General features: G+C 33.4%; 2 protein-coding genes across 4 annotated transcripts in view; one reads left to right on the top strand and one right to left on the bottom strand.

Moving 5' to 3' along the window:
* Positions 1–76: 76 nt before the first annotated feature.
* LOC134538408 (jerky protein homolog) overlaps positions 77–16,004 on the top strand; it is a 32,434-nt gene continuing 16,506 nt past the window's right edge. The window contains exon 1 of one of the 2 annotated variants that reach the window (XM_063379709.1): positions 77–564. In XM_063379709.1, the coding sequence (XP_063235779.1) occupies positions 155–564 (410 nt within the window). In that variant the 5' untranslated portion in view covers positions 77–154. The remainder of the gene's footprint in view (positions 565–16,004) is intronic. The other variant, XM_063379708.1, reaches the window with a different exon arrangement.
* LOC134538407 (cilia- and flagella-associated protein 44) overlaps positions 5,683–16,004 on the bottom strand; it is a 107,727-nt gene continuing 97,405 nt past the window's right edge. For both annotated transcript variants that reach the window (XM_063379707.1, XM_063379706.1), the window contains 2 exons: positions 15,118–15,252; positions 5,683–6,060 (listed from right to left, as the gene is read on the bottom strand). In XM_063379707.1, the coding sequence (XP_063235777.1) occupies positions 5,791–6,060; positions 15,118–15,252 (405 nt within the window). In that variant the 3' untranslated portion in view covers positions 5,683–5,790. The remainder of the gene's footprint in view (positions 6,061–15,117; positions 15,253–16,004) is intronic.

Raw genomic sequence — 16,004 nt, 5'->3', positions numbered from 1 at the left:
TTAAATCCTGGTTTCCAAACGAAAGACGAGTAAGCTCTCTATGATATATATGCTCGAAGGTGTTTGGTGTAGCCTGTAGCGCAAATCTATGACGTGCAGCGGGTAAAGTAAATATAAACACTAGTACTTTATTTACTCTATGAAATAAACTAAAATGAGTAAACGGAAGAAGGAACATTTATGTTTTAAATGTGGAAGAGCGTATGAATTGTACAAAAGTTTTCGTAGTCACTTGTTGAAAAAGCATCCCGATAAGGTTGACGACATATCTTCTTCCAAGAACAGCAGAAAAATATATAACTTTAAGTGTAAAAGTTGTGATAAACAATTTAATCACTTTCGGAATTTGAGATACCATGAACGTAAATTCCACAGTTCGGAAAATGTTATCAAAGACAGTTTCAAGTGTTCAGTGTGCGAATTTAGGCCGAACACAAAGACGTCGTCGTTAAATCATTTGAAATCTAAACACGCCGTCACTGTTGAACCCCAAGAGATTGAGTTTTCTTCTTTCGAAGATTTTCTAACATGGAAGGAAAATGTCGAAAAGGAAACACATTCCAGGTATGTGAAAGAGAGTGGTTCAAAACGGTGTGCCGACAATTCTATGAGGCATTATTTCGTATGTCATCGCTCGGGATATTACATAAGTAAAAGTATTGGTAAGAGGCACCTTAAAATTCAGGGTAGTAATAAAATCAACGGGGCGTGTCCAGCAAGCATTCGAGTAATCGAACATGAGGGTGGAGTGTGCAAAATCAGTTATGTTGCAACACATGTAGGTCATAAAAATGATATAGACCATCTTAATCTCTCAGACTCGGAAAGGAGCGATTTAGCAAAAGACATTGCCAATAATATTCCATTCCCTGCCATTCTAGACAAGATACATAGGGTTTCAGTTCCTAAACTAGACAGAGTTCATCTCCTCACCAGGAAAGACTTGTACAATATTAAACAGTGTTACAATTTGCAAACATCTGCGAGAGACAGTGACAATGTAACTGAATCCGAGAATGCTCATGATGGTGCTGCCAGTAGTGACAGTAATTTACCCATTCATTTAGAAAGTAAACTCGGTGTTGCTGAAAAGGAATTCTGCGGAAAAAAAAGTTGCAGTGCTTCCGTTAATATAAGTGATGAAAAAAGCAAACTTAAAGAAGATATTCTAGGAATGCTTAATGGCATTTCTACCACAGGTGAAGTTGAGGTGATTAAGCGGTACACTGCATTCATGAAAGCAGCTTTAACTTCAGTTTGTTTACAGGACACATGTCCTTCAAATGATCTGCAGGCCTTGTAGAGAGTTTAATAATGGTGAGACAAAAAAATAAGATTTCTAATAAGCGATAAATGGTTCATCATTGAATTTCAAAACCAAATGTAGCAGTGTGTCAAGATGTGATAATATCATGACAACTGATGTATTTTTTATTTTAAGTGTCAAACCTAAATTAGTTCAGTGAAATAATGTGGATCTGTATAGCAGAATGTCAGAATTCTTGTATTATTAATTTTCATTATTAAGTATTGACTGTGAATTAATGTGAATACAATTATACCTAGTATTTGAAGACAGTCTTAAAGAAGTGATTATAATGAATAATTATAACTATCCATGTGGTTATTATAACCAGTGTGCCTTATTTTGGTTCACATGTGCTGAGTTTATATTCCAAAATAATTACTATAAATTGGTAGTTTCATTTTTTATTTTCTGATTGCAGCAACTTGTATTAATCACATCATTAATATTTATAGCCTATAAAAAAAAACATTTTAACACTTCAGGCTTATTTAAAATTTGTTTGATGATTCAGTAATTTTTTGTATCATTTTGATCTGATCAATGAATAAAATATACTTAGGCTGGGTTTATAAATCAAGCAAGGATCGCCACGACGGAAAAGTACAACTGCAACCAACGCAAAAAAATTGGTTGTTTATAAAGCACACAGTCGCAAGATGTCACCAATCCTGTAACAAAATTGTTAAACAGTAGAAAACATATTTGTACCCAGAGCTTCTTTTTATAATAATTATTTATTATTAAAACAAGAAATTGTCAATAGTTCGATTTAAAAAGTAATATTCTGGTAAATATGTAGTGTATGGATTAGCGCCAAAAAAAAATCGTACAAATATAAAATAACTTTCATTATATGCTCTTTTACGTCCTCTTTTCATAACCGCCTGCGGAGATAAAAAATTCCAATTACTTTTGGAGATATCGCCGTTCTTATTTTGCAATACAAGCCCTATGTAATCATTCAACAGACGCAATTTTATATTTTGCCGTGTGTGCGTGAATGCCTAAATAACAGAAATTTTCCATTAGATAAGGTTAGTTACATTATAAATACTGTGTGAAAGATTAACAAGTGTAAATAAACATATATATAATAAAAATAACATTGAGCTGTTCTATGCACATTACGTCTTCTTAAACGTTTCGAAACACTTCTCTTCAAATATGGATGTCAAAAACGCAAGCCAAAACACAAGAAAGTTGTAAGTTGAAAAGTACGTGTGTGGCCTATTATCACTTGCATAGTTTATAGGCCTACTGTAAAATGTGATTTCTGAACTTTGTGCATAGTTTATAAACCCAGCCTTAAACTCACCTGTTTCAAAGTCACTATGAACGGCTAGCATTAACAACTGCCGTAGACACTAACGCGACAAAATAAATACCTGATACAATATGAATTCTTTGAAAAGTTGGGTAAAAAAAATTGGTAGCCTATATCACACAATAACACAAAAAATTGTAATCATCAAAATAAATCAGGTTTCAATTTTTGACAACAGTATCAATTTTACTGTCTTAGCCCAAAGGTCTCTTTACAACTGATCAAATTGTAAAGAATTGATTTTGAAAACCAAAATTAACCAAGGAAAACAATTATAATGTTTATGATTACACTTGCAGACTCACATGTGGAAGCTAAATATATGTCTCTCCTTCATAGTTAGTTAAATTTAAGTGGATATGCTGACACTGTTATGAAGTATATTAATTACCACTGTTATAATGCACTAACTGTACAAGGCATATTTATACTAATGTAATTCTAAAGTCACAATATTAAATAAATGTAAATAATAAGAATGATCCTTCTAAAGATAGGTGTAGTGAACTATGATAAATATACGACATATAACTGTGATGAACATAATTGATTTATTTATTATAATTTTGATTTAATGTGACTGGCCAGTGCATTGGACAAATTATCAGCACTTTAATTAGCTTCAACCAATTTCAAAGCTACTGGCTTACTCAATGGCTTAAAAAACTCTTAAGCTTTAGCTATACTCTCTAACCTCTGAATTTACAATAATTTCGTATAATTTGTCAAACAATATGTAGCAGTTACTCAACGACAGTCAACTAATACATAGATCAAAATATTAATTTGTTACATTCCAGAGTTGGCCCGGCTCGGCAATCCGGAATAATAACAATTACGATTAAAAACACTATTAAAGTTTCGTTTATATTTTTAAAAAAAAATTCTTGTTACAAGTTACATTTTTTCTTACAAACTGCCGCCGGTGCGGCCGCACCTTGGGTTGACCGGACGACAACGACCACTATTGACAGACTGTAGACTGTTACTCCACGACTGCTACTGATACACAACACGCAGTTACCGTCCCTTTACAAGACAAAACAAAGGGAGGCAAATCCGTGGGCCAACTGACCAATCACATTATTTCCTGAAAAATACTGGCTTGGGGAGACACATCACGCCACCTCAGGGTTCGCCCTGCAATTGACAATAGTTTGGTAGTTACACTATTTTGTAAAATGATAAAACACTGCATCCCCTCCAAATGGTTTAAAAATTTGTTTAATAGGGTTTTAAGTCACACTTTCATGCACAAAGGCTTACGACGACCAGACCTCAAAGATTTTGCAAAGCTCAGAAACACTTGGCTACTAACTCTATCCTTATAAATTTGACTTATGCCAAGGTGTTGGAATCCCAAGCCGTGGTCCACGTCAAATGAATTACACTGTGAGCTTAAAACTTTTCATTTCTGGTTATTGAATCTTCATTTTGCATTAGTTTTAATGTTATTTCTCTATTCCAATTGGATTTTAGTACACAGTGAAGTTGGCATTGTTTAGTGAAAATATAAAAATTTTAACAAATTGCCTGAAACATGTTTTACATGGTATTCAACTCATTTCAAGGGACAGAACTGCAACTTTGCAGGGTTGCATTTTCCAGACGTAAGATCCTTAACAAAAATTATTTGTTTTCTTTTGGCATCCTCTGCCACCCAGTGAATTTATGTGTAGCAATTTCTGAACATTCTGTATAAAACTTTTATACAGGCAGGTATAAAACACGACAGTTAAAGTGAAGTGACTGCTTGTGCTGGGTCCACGTTGACGGCTATTAGGTTGGTAGCAATGCACATTCGCTGACCAGCAGAAAACAAACAGTTGACTGCAGACGAACAGAGTGACATCACAATCATGCTTCTCGGAAACTTCCCTAGTGCATAGTAGGCTTCTCACTTTCGGTTCTCCACAACATGTTTTTGTGCCTTTTGAAACTGTTTCATGTTGTTCAGTTACGTATTAACATTTTTTGTTTCTGATGCTTAGTGTTTTCAAGTAGGTACTGCTGCAGTAGTGTAAAATTATGTGGGTGTGTCTACATTCTAATATATATTAAGTATTGTTACATAGTGTTACTATTCAAATTGTTTTCCAAGTGGCTGCTCCATTGTTATAAATGGTGTTACCATGCCAATGCATGGTGTTAAATGAAATGTTAAATATTTTAATTTTAATGTAAATAAATTTTTTTATTGAAAGTGTTTTTTTTTTTTTTTTTTTCACTTGTAAATGTTCCCTTTCCCTCGAAACAGGTGGAAATGCGCTACCGCCCAGGGTTGGCCGATTTAAATCATGTGGTATTTTTTTTAAACCAATTTTATTTAATGTATTTTTTTAAATAGAATATCTTAACAAATTTTAATGAAAGGTCTAATTCCACTGTGATAACTATATACTAATTAAGATCTTATCATTTAAATTATCTGAATAAGTTGTAAGTCGTAGTCAAAATATAAAACAGAGGAATTAATTATTTTAAAAAATTCCGATTTTGTGGGAAATCCCAGACTGTACTGTAATTGCCCATTATGCGGGAAACACCCATTCTATGGAGAGTCCTCCTCCTCTGGGGAAACACCCTCTCTGTGGTCAGATGTGCAGATTTTCTTGACTTCAGTTCTTTGATGTTATAACTTTTCTGGTTCAACATGGCAGAAAGTGGGATGTTGTATGGCTTTCATTTGAATATGCTGAGAATCAAAATAACTAATGTAATACAAAAACCTGGTTTGAACCAAAAACAACCAGGTTGTTTGGTTTTTTTTTTTTCCAACCCTGCTACCACCACTAGCTTTAACAGGTTATCATCTGTGTTAATTTTTGTGTTTCGAGAGACAATCTTTTGAATATAAATCCAAATTCAGTATATCGCAAACATTGTTACATTTGACTATTTACCACATGTAGGATTTCATGGTTGTATTACAAACATTAAAATTAGAATTCTGCCACTTTCTCTGTGGTTACAGCATTGAGGGGCAAGACAACTGATCCACACCATTTTCATAAGATCATGATAGGGAAGGGGGGGAAGGAAAAAAATGTTGAAAGAGGACACATTTAATTTATCATTTCATAATACATTTTTTTACACAAAAATGTTTATGGAAGTATAAGGTAACATGTTGCTGCGCCTGGCTGCCGCTTATCCTTCACTGGCTCGCGGACTCGTCCCTCACGTCGGGCGGGGAAGGGGACAGTTCCTGGGACAAGCGCTGGTCGCGAGAGTCTGCGCCCGTGCCCGGCTGCTCTTCCGGGGCGGGCGCGCACGGGACGGCCGGTCGCGGTGGCCTCGACTTGCACGTCAGGTGTTTGGTCTCCTCCTGGAGACACCTGATCTGCTCCGCTTGCTTCCGCGCAATGCTCTCCAGCCTCTGTATGTCTTGCTGGTACTCTGCTTCTCTGTCCATGTACGGATGTTCCTGGAGCAAAGTACTTGCTGTCTTTACAATTCTACTTCTAAGTCATTTCAGGGGGACGCACCACAACGCCAAAATGCCAAATTGACCACAACGCCGACAGCTATAAAACTGCTGTGTACCACAACGCCGAAATACACTAACACCGAAAAATGTCATTGCAGGACTGCCACAAAGGTTAGGTTAGGTTAGGCTACAGTTATGTGTGAAATAGCCTGACACGAGATGTATTCGTGAAATACAGGTGTCCTTATTTATATCAAAAAATATTTTAACATTGTATGATAATTTTAAGAATGAAAAGTACAAAATACTTTCATACTTTCAAATTTAATACATGCTTTTACATAAACTCTAAGCACTAAAACACATACTGCTTATTTTCTACAAAATAAATCTATACACGGCAACTGATTATGAAACACTTGAGTTTTTTTTATAAAGCATCTAAGGCCTTGATTGTATAAATATATTGTTGGATAAATTAACTAAAATAGGAATACTATAAAATGCACAAAAATAGAAGAGTTTGATCTTAATGATATAAACGTAATCTATCTATTTAGCACAGCCTGTATAATTGATTCCCCACTGTTAAGAAAGACTACAATTTAAAAAAAAACGCGAAAGAGGCAGTATAAAATAACTATCTCATTATCTTTGCGGGTGACTCAAACATCATACAACCAAAACAAAATATTCTTAAACGCAAGAAAGCATATTTAAACACAGTAAATAACTTAGATTTTAAATCAAAGGATAATAATCAGTCTGTAAAATTTAGTTTTAACGATGAGTTGGAAACAGAACATCAAACGTATAGCATAGGTGTTACTGCCAACAGAGAACTCTCACAAACAATACAATTCCTTTCTGCGCTCCGGTACCTTCTGTAAAAAAAATATATATGTAAAACTTTTCCGGAAGTCGTACCATGGTAACGACTGAAATATGTAGCCTTACTTCTAAATCTACTTATCGAACAAATTGTATTACATTATTTTCATGATTTAAACGGTAGCAAAATTAACACCTACATACGAACAGAAGTTTGCTCTTTTATTCATTTTTTTAGTTACGTGATAATTTTTTTGAGTTATAAAGAAATCCAACTTGAACAGTAAAAAAGAAAGGCTTTTAATGAACAAACCAACAACTGTTCAAACCATTTAAGATTCATCCTGTTACATAATTTTTTTATATTTATATACGTCTAATGTATAAACAAATCTGAAAAAAGGCAATAAATTCAGATTGACTTCATTATCGAACTAGAATAAAACACAAAATACACTTGCAGAGAACCACCAAATATATTGCGTAAGTGTTTCTGCAATGGAGTTAAACTTTAAAATTGCCTTTATTATTTCAAAAAAATAATAATTTTTTAACTCCAAGCAAATGTAAGAACACGTCTTCTACACATAATGGAAGATTATAATGCCATGTCCGAATTCGTCTGAAGAATATACTTGTACATACTTTGGAAGTGACTTCGCAAGACTGTCAGAAATGGACGTGAAGTATGCTATGCAATACGCAAGCATTGAATATATATAACTTATAGAAGTCGCGAGGGGATACGATTTATTCTGCCAGTTTTGGAATCAAAACTGAGGTAGTTGCAAGCTCCCCCGCCAGACAGCTCTGCTTTCGAAAAGAAGGCACTCGTGGTTAGTGTCTCCCACGCTAGAGCGCTATAGTATCGCTTGTCTCAAGGTCGCGCGCGTATTATCTCTCTCTCTCTCTCTATCTTTTGTATTTTGTTTCCGTTGCTGTGTGGAGGGCCAGCGCATTGACAAGGCGGGAGGTTATGCTCGTCAAAACGATACGTAAATATATTGAACACAAATGTATTTTGTTTAAAGAACCGAAAGCAAAAAAATATTCCTTGAAATATTACACAATTATTTAAAAAGAGCCACATATATCAGTACTTCATTGGTGTTGGATTCCAGATGGTGTAATAAATATTGTATTTGAATAAAAATCGGTCCAATTGGAAATAAAATAAATATTTTATTCACCAAATTAATTAAAGTACCTCATAGAATCCACTTTAATATAAATTAAACCAAATGTATGCAAAGAGGAAATTATAAAATACCAGACACTGTTATATAAATAGTTGATCAGTGTAAATCTGTGCACGAACTTAGTCATGCATTAATAAAAACTTTAGTAAGCTCTAACACAAGAAACTCGTTTTTATCGGGGAAAAATATTGTATGTCAAAGAAATAACTAAACAGTAAACATGTACATACATAATATTTATGTTCGCATACGTGCAGTGAATATTATTTTGCAGTGATAAATTAATATTTTATTAACATGGCTAGATCTAAAAAAAAGTTTATACAAAATTTTAAAAATATTTACTACCTATACTTTTCAGAAGTAAAGTTGGTTTGTAAATTCTCCTTCAGGAGCATTATACAACACAGTGCATTAAATTGCGTTTCAAGTCAAATAAAAAAAAAATTAAAAATGGGTGGAAGTAAAATAAAAATACCACAAACAAATGATTATACGTACTATTTTATCATCTTTATAATTTACAAATAATGAGGGCCCAGTAACTTTGAGTTAAGTTGGTGTATAAAACTCTAGCGAAAAACAGTTCTCTGTATTCTAGAGTTGTTTGAAGTGTTTATTTACATGCACAAAAACTTTCAATGTAAAAAAAGCCACATAATCATCCTACCATAGTAGGTGACATTTTTGACAGTTCGTACAACGAAATTTGTGACTTTGACATATGAATTATATGAAGCATTAAGAATTGGTGAAGCAATAAACAAAACTAACACATATTCATGTAGTGCAAGACTAGCTAATCATGTATTAATAACTTTTGTTTATTTTACAGTAAAATATTCAGCGGCCAAAGACTTAATCCGTTGCAATAAATGTAATCTAAAGCCATCTTAAGTGAAACAAACTGTGGCTAAATGATGCCCAGTAATTTTGAGCGAAATTGTAATCGTGCAAGTTCCCATATACCACAGCTGTATTTACCTTATATTATATGTATATGCATAATCAATTTAAATATCACTTAACAACTTTAAAAAAAATAAAACAGAGTACAATATAAATTTCAAAGAATTATTTAATTCTAAATATCAGTATATAAAACTCTTCCATTGCGTATAAATTTTTTTAACTTTTACTTCCGTACATTCTTAACGATACGAAACATGCACAATGCCATCTAATGACATTTAACAAAACTATTGTGTTATTGTCCCTAGGTATTCGTTACGTATACGTTTTATACGTTAAGTAAAATAATCTCATTAGTAAGTACTATTTTTTACATTAATTAATGTAAAATATTTCATTGTCGATCTTTAGCAAACGACTTACACACGTGCAATCACTGACACGTATAGAGGAAAGTTTATAAATCAATGACTCGTTAGAAAATGTACGTGTTTGTTTCATCATCTGTGAAATATGTAAAAATATGATCGTGTAAAACGCAGAGGAATAATCAACTGTCATATGTCAGGACTGAGATTATTTGTCAGAAACGTTTGTTGAAAGCTTTCAAACTAGCATAGTTCTAATGAGAGAATAAATAGCCCAGTCAAAATATGCTAACATTTCGCTTGTACTCGAATTAAATCCGATATTTTTGTTACACTTTGCACGTATTCAGTAGTGTCCAGGGGAATTAAAATCAAAAGTCATGATGAATAGGAAGTGAGGTAGTCAGAAACTAGAAAGGATTATAAAAAAAGGCATTTGTTTTTGATTTTTAAAAAAAATATCTCGTAAATGAGTAACCTTAAAAGAAAAAAGGTTTTAATAAAAAAATGAAAGAGTATTAAAAATCCTATAAAAAATTATTTTCACTTTTTCATTTCTCTAATATTGTTTGAGATAGTTTCACTTAAAAAATGAGTTTTTTTTATTTATCTCAAACCTTTTTCCTATAGCAACTGACCTATATATTTGTGAACCGTGCTTCTTGTATGCCAAACGCTGTTACTTGACTTTACAAGACATGTTTAAGCTAGAGTCCATGATGACCCCAGAATTAAACATTTTTACATGTCAGGGTTACTTCTCAAAGAAAAGAACTGATAGCGTTTGGTCAGACAGACCACAGAACAGACTTAAATGCGTAACATGAAAATTGTTGGAAGCCTCACACGAGGACGAGGATTCACTGACAAGTTCTTGAGCGAGTGGACCTTGGGAATGACTGCATTTGCATCTGCTCATCATTGAAGAGTTATGCGCTACTCATTTTATATCTTTGAACAACTAGATTTCTGACAATATCGAAGAAGTAGGGATGCCACAGATTAATATAAGATCTCTGCTTAGCTAAATAATCACCCACCATTTCCTGGAACACAACAAATCATCTATATAGCAACTGGACTAGTAGGGGATGCCACAGTTACCTTTTTCAATGCTATAGTAATTGGCGAGCAATCAATACAGAGTAATGTTGGAAAAATTCTAATCAAGCATTGACACGAAAAGATCAAGCTCTCCCTCTGGCGAATATTAGCTACACTATTACATTCAATTGTAATAGCTCATTTATCATTTGTTAGTTTTCCAGAGGTTAACGATAAGTGATGAAAAATAGGATGACTTGATCATGTATATGCAGTATGAGTTGGCTCCATTTCATTTAGCTCTCTTTGACGAAGCTGGGATACGCAAAACCAAGAAAGCAACCCTGTACATGTTTTATGTGACGAGGGAGAATTTGGACTTGGAAAACCCTGACTTTGTTCTTAATGGTGGATTCTTACTACACAGTCATATAGCCGATAAGAGGTACTGATTCCTCTATTTGCCCAAAATATGTCAATTACATTATCATTTCCTATTTATCATGACTGTTGATGTGACGTTCCGTGCAGACCACTGAACAATTGAAACACAAAATCATAAACAACGGATTGAATTTGAGCACAAAATATACTTTGACTGGGCTAGAAGTCTATAACACTCGTGTTTAAATGCGTACCTAATTTTTAGAATCTCAATATAAGTGTCTTCCAGGTGAATTTTTTTTTCTGGATACATAATAAAATATTTTTGAATTTAAATTGTTCATAACTTAAGTAATAACGGTAGAATTCAAAGTATTTTATACAGTTTTATCTACTTAAAAAAAGTACGGAGGTGGTTGTGTGGACCAATGTTTACCACGTTTTTGTTTTTATTTTTGTATAAAACAAAAGTTCGAACTTATGTTTTTCTTACACTAATCCACTTAAAAAGTATGTTCTCTGGTAAATAAACGCAAAATTTTTCACATGACGTTTTTTGACAGCGATCATTAAGCTACTAACATCTTAATATTGTAAAGTAATAAACAAAAAATACTAATGCAGCTGCAGTCTATCTACTCACAAATAATTAATTGTTTAGTTATTTCTTAAGCACATTTTGCAATCTATCTTAAAATTTTGTTGAAACGCTTGCCAAACAAATGCATTTTATGACAGACGACGTGGGTAATACTTGGCTAAAACTTTGCGTTTATTAAAATTTACATCGAAAATTAACTAGCGTTCACTCGGTTTTAGTCAAAATGATGAAATTAAAAATATGTGGTTGCTGTAATATAATTAGTTTTTTAAAGTAATTAAAACGTGGATATTTTAAATATAATAGAAAAGAATTCTTTACAAATTCATATTAAATAATTAGGACTTTCCTCGCATACTTGCGTCAACTTTTTTTACACAGTATATAACTGATAAATAATGTAAAACAAAATTGGCAAGTTATAATTCACAACATCCCTGTCATTATTTTTAACTGGAAAACGGAACATTGATGTGCCTTGTGAACCGATCCTCGTATTCTGACAACCCGTGTACGCACATTTATTACCCTTCAGCATGTCTGAAATTATAAAATTATCAATGCGAAATAAAGTTAAAATAAGTAGGTATTTAACTTTTAAATTAAATCATATTTTAAACTCAACACGGACTGAAGGCCTGATACAAAGTTCTTAGGAGCTAATTTTCACGTTACTAGGGTACACAATCCCTCGATACAGTGATCCAAGTAACTGTCTTCTCCCGGGGTTTCGTGGCTCTCAAAGTCAGTGGTAAGGAATACTTATCGTCAAGGTCGCCGAACGGTGCTGATACCAGCTTCCCGTATATGGGAGGGTGACTGGCTGGTTAACCTAGTACGCCCTAAGACCGCTAGGGGCGTGCGCTGTCGATACCCAGCGATTGAAGCGATCGCAGCGGCGGAGCTTGGAACTACAACAATTCTTCTGCGAAACCGGACAGAAAATTTAACCTGGGCTCGCGACTTCTATACATTATATATATTCAATGACGCAAGTAAATGAATCTGTGTAATTCTCGCGTTCTTCAAGTTGAAAATACGTCTTCATTTGAAAAATTTTGGTCATATTTTATTTATCATTTAAATAATTTAAGAGGTCGTAAAATAAATATCATTTATTTTGTATTTTACTGGTATCAATAAATAAATTGACAAAATTAATTTATGGATGTTTAAAACGAAGTTTCAACAAACACATGTACATAATTAGCCTACCGATCGTTACTAAGAAACAAAAGTACAATAATAATGTAAGTTGCCGTAAATTCACGTGACAGCGATGAAGTGTTAAAAAAAAAAAAAGACTAATTTCACATGCGTTTAAAAATAAAATCTAAACATCCTTTTCGGCTGGCTAAACATTGAACCTATCCGGATTCGTCAAAGGCAAGTGAAGTAAGTACGCAAGGTTGCAAACATGTGACTGCATTACTTTCTGATTAATTTTAATAAAATTATGCATATCTCCAAAAAATGTTCAGTTAAAATTAGTATTGTATTGGTGTTTGTATTAAAATATAATGTACACCGGGGATATTTTTATTGTGTTTTAAGATTTGTTGACTGTTGTGCCTCATGTACTTTTGGTGAAAAGTGAAAATGTAATTATGTATTATTATCAAGGCCCAAAGCTTAACTATATGTTCGTTGGCCGAAAATGAAATTGTAGTTATGCTTGTATATCTAAGAAAAATATTTGTATTTTGTATGAATGTAAGTATTTTATTATGCAAATTTTTATTACTTACAAATATTTCGTACTCATAATATCTAGTTTCCATTTGTTTTAAGACATAAACAAATGATACACTAGGCAAAAAATATTTATTGGTTCACAATTTTTCATTGTTACAATATTTTAAAATGTAAATTTGCTATTCAGCAATATTAACTTCTAAAACGTGAGTAAAAATTATCATTAAATTATATCAATGGCATATTTATTGCATTAGTATTCCTTGCTCCTAATCACTTACTCTGGTTGATTAACTTCTGTATAACCTCTGTGAATGTAATTTATGTACACCTTTACTCCAATAAGACGATTCAGGTGCAGATTCTCGAGCAGTGTTTTTTTTTATGTACGGATGTGTCAATAAATCCATTAGTTGGTGGTGGTGTTGGGGGGGGGGGGGGTTACTACTCTTAAAATATCACTTTATCTGTATGCACGATAAAATATCCTTGGTTAGCTCCCTCCGAAATATTCTTATACAACCTATGACGTGTAGTCTACTCCTTTGATATTTTAAAACACGTTTGATTGCGTAGAGAAGGCGATTGTTCGAGTATGTGGACCTTTCAGAAATAATAATAATTATTAGTTACAACTGATGTTTATTTCGAGCCTCTTTGACTTACAGTTCATACATAAAATACGAACTACCAGTGATGCTTGACGTCACCAGTAGGGATAGCGTGAAGGAGCATCTCTTTTCGCCAGACGCGACTAGCATACACAAGTATATATATTGCAATAATAAATTACTAAATGATAGCTTAATTTTCGAAAATATGATTACGTTTTTTTTTCAAGAAGTACGAATGCCAGGACATTTACTAATAACATCGTTTTTAAACATCACATATAAAAAAGGAAGTGTAATCAAAAGCCACAAGCTGCAGGTCAGCTAAAAAAGCAAACAAAAACTTTTATCTAGCTCTAGCCTCATGTTTACATACATCAAATCATAATACATTTAAAACACTAAAATTAATGCAATAATCCGCAATATTTTGAAGACAGATGTTCAGCTACAAAAAATTCTCCGATAGTATAAAAAGTTCGCATATATATAGTTGCACAGAAAAATAGTCCTAATCAGATATCAAATATAGCAAATAATACCGCTTTGCAACATAACGTCATGCTATTAGATGGTCAACGTTCAACTGTTTGTGTAATACACATATTCAACTGTTTGTGTAATACACATATGCACACACCTGTGACAAAATGTGTAAAGAAAGAAAATTTGTAGAAGCGCAAAACCTTTGTAATACACAGTTAAAAATTATTATTTTTTTTTTACAGGGGCATGAAAACTACATTACTGGCCAACTTATTTGAATGTAGTGGTTAGCTGTGAACGAGCGTTCTTGCAAAAGAGACCAAATCTGATAGTGTTGGCCACATAATCACCGCAGTAAAACATACAAGTTGTATATTGTATATGTGTAGTGCACCAAATGAATATTTATTACAATTACCTTGGGTTGCACTCGGTTACGTACGGGTTTCTACGGAAATGTACAAAAAATAGTAATATTTATTCTCTTGCGCTTTGTTGAGGATCGCGTAGTCTTGAGTGGATATGCGGGAAAGGGGCAGAGAGGCAAAGGGATTGGAAATCTAAATGCTCGCCGAGACAGAGTACACCCTTCCCCCACCCCCTCATCTAGACTGGTCGTAAACATGACACCCCGCTGGGCGATAAGAATACTGAGAACAGCGTCCTCTTTCCCACCCCCCTTCTTTTTTCCGCGCGTCGCTACATCGTTCAGCCGTACTGCTAGTGCGTTCTGTTGAGGACAAAGATAACTACGCGTGTCTTTGCCCGCTCGCGAGAAACTCAGGATCTTAGCCTTAATGTATGTAATACTGGTTTGCATGGGAACGTCGATGGGTTTGAATGTGGCCGACTTTCAAGTAGCTATATTTCACGTAAAACATCTGATGGTTAAATTAATTTATTTAAAGTTGTGTACTACGTACCATCCTGTGCAGCTGAACTTGCAACATACTCTCCAATTTATTTTTTTCTTCTTCTAAAATCGTCAGGAGGTTTAACTTCTCTGTATTTTCCTGCATGGCAAATGATAATATTTCTTCCTTCTGCCTCATCTTTTCCTGCCAAAACAAGTTGGAAAAAGCAAGCTTTAGAAACATTTGGTTGTTAATACTTACAATTTACACTGAGTGACACTTGAATGCTGAAATCAGCAACATGGAATAAAAAAAATTACATAATTAAAAAAGTTCCATAAAAAATATATTTTTTGAACACTTTTAAACAGAAGAACACAAAACTTTATAAAAAAAAAAAAGTCCATTCTTTATGAAACAAGAATTGTCACCACGTCTATGTTGTACATAGTTTGCACTATATAGTGGTATAGAGCACTATGTTCTTGTACTGTAAATAGTGAAAATAGGCATGTCCATTTTTGCTCGGAAACAAAGAACACTACGTGGACATGAATCAAAACTAGTTCATCGTAAAATAATAATTTTGGGACATGGTGTCTTTGCCTCAGAGCTACACATTTAGAAGGATTGTACCGGTAACAAAACGATTACCAAATATTTACATTAATCAAATGCAACCAAATTGTGTTCAACTATCAAATGTACAATGTGAGAACATGTAATAAAAAAATATATATGCTTTGAAACTATAACAAGATATTCATTAAATATAAGCAAAATACATTACCTTGTATGAATAATTTATGAAGATAAGTTGCAATTCTTATTTCAGTACTTAGTACTTCTTACATGTCAGGATGGTTTGTTATTTTTCTAGTTATTACAATTGTTTGAGGGATTTTACTGTAAATTACAGTGATAATGCTCTTGTATATTATGTTTTGTCTGATATA

This window comes from Bacillus rossius, chromosome 13 (genome assembly GCF_032445375.1).
Source record: "Bacillus rossius redtenbacheri isolate Brsri chromosome 13, Brsri_v3, whole genome shotgun sequence".
NCBI classification, from domain to species: Eukaryota; Metazoa; Arthropoda; class Insecta; order Phasmatodea; family Bacillidae; genus Bacillus; species Bacillus rossius.
The sequence above is the reverse complement of the archived record's forward strand: the minus strand, read 5'-3'. Positions and strand labels throughout refer to the sequence as shown.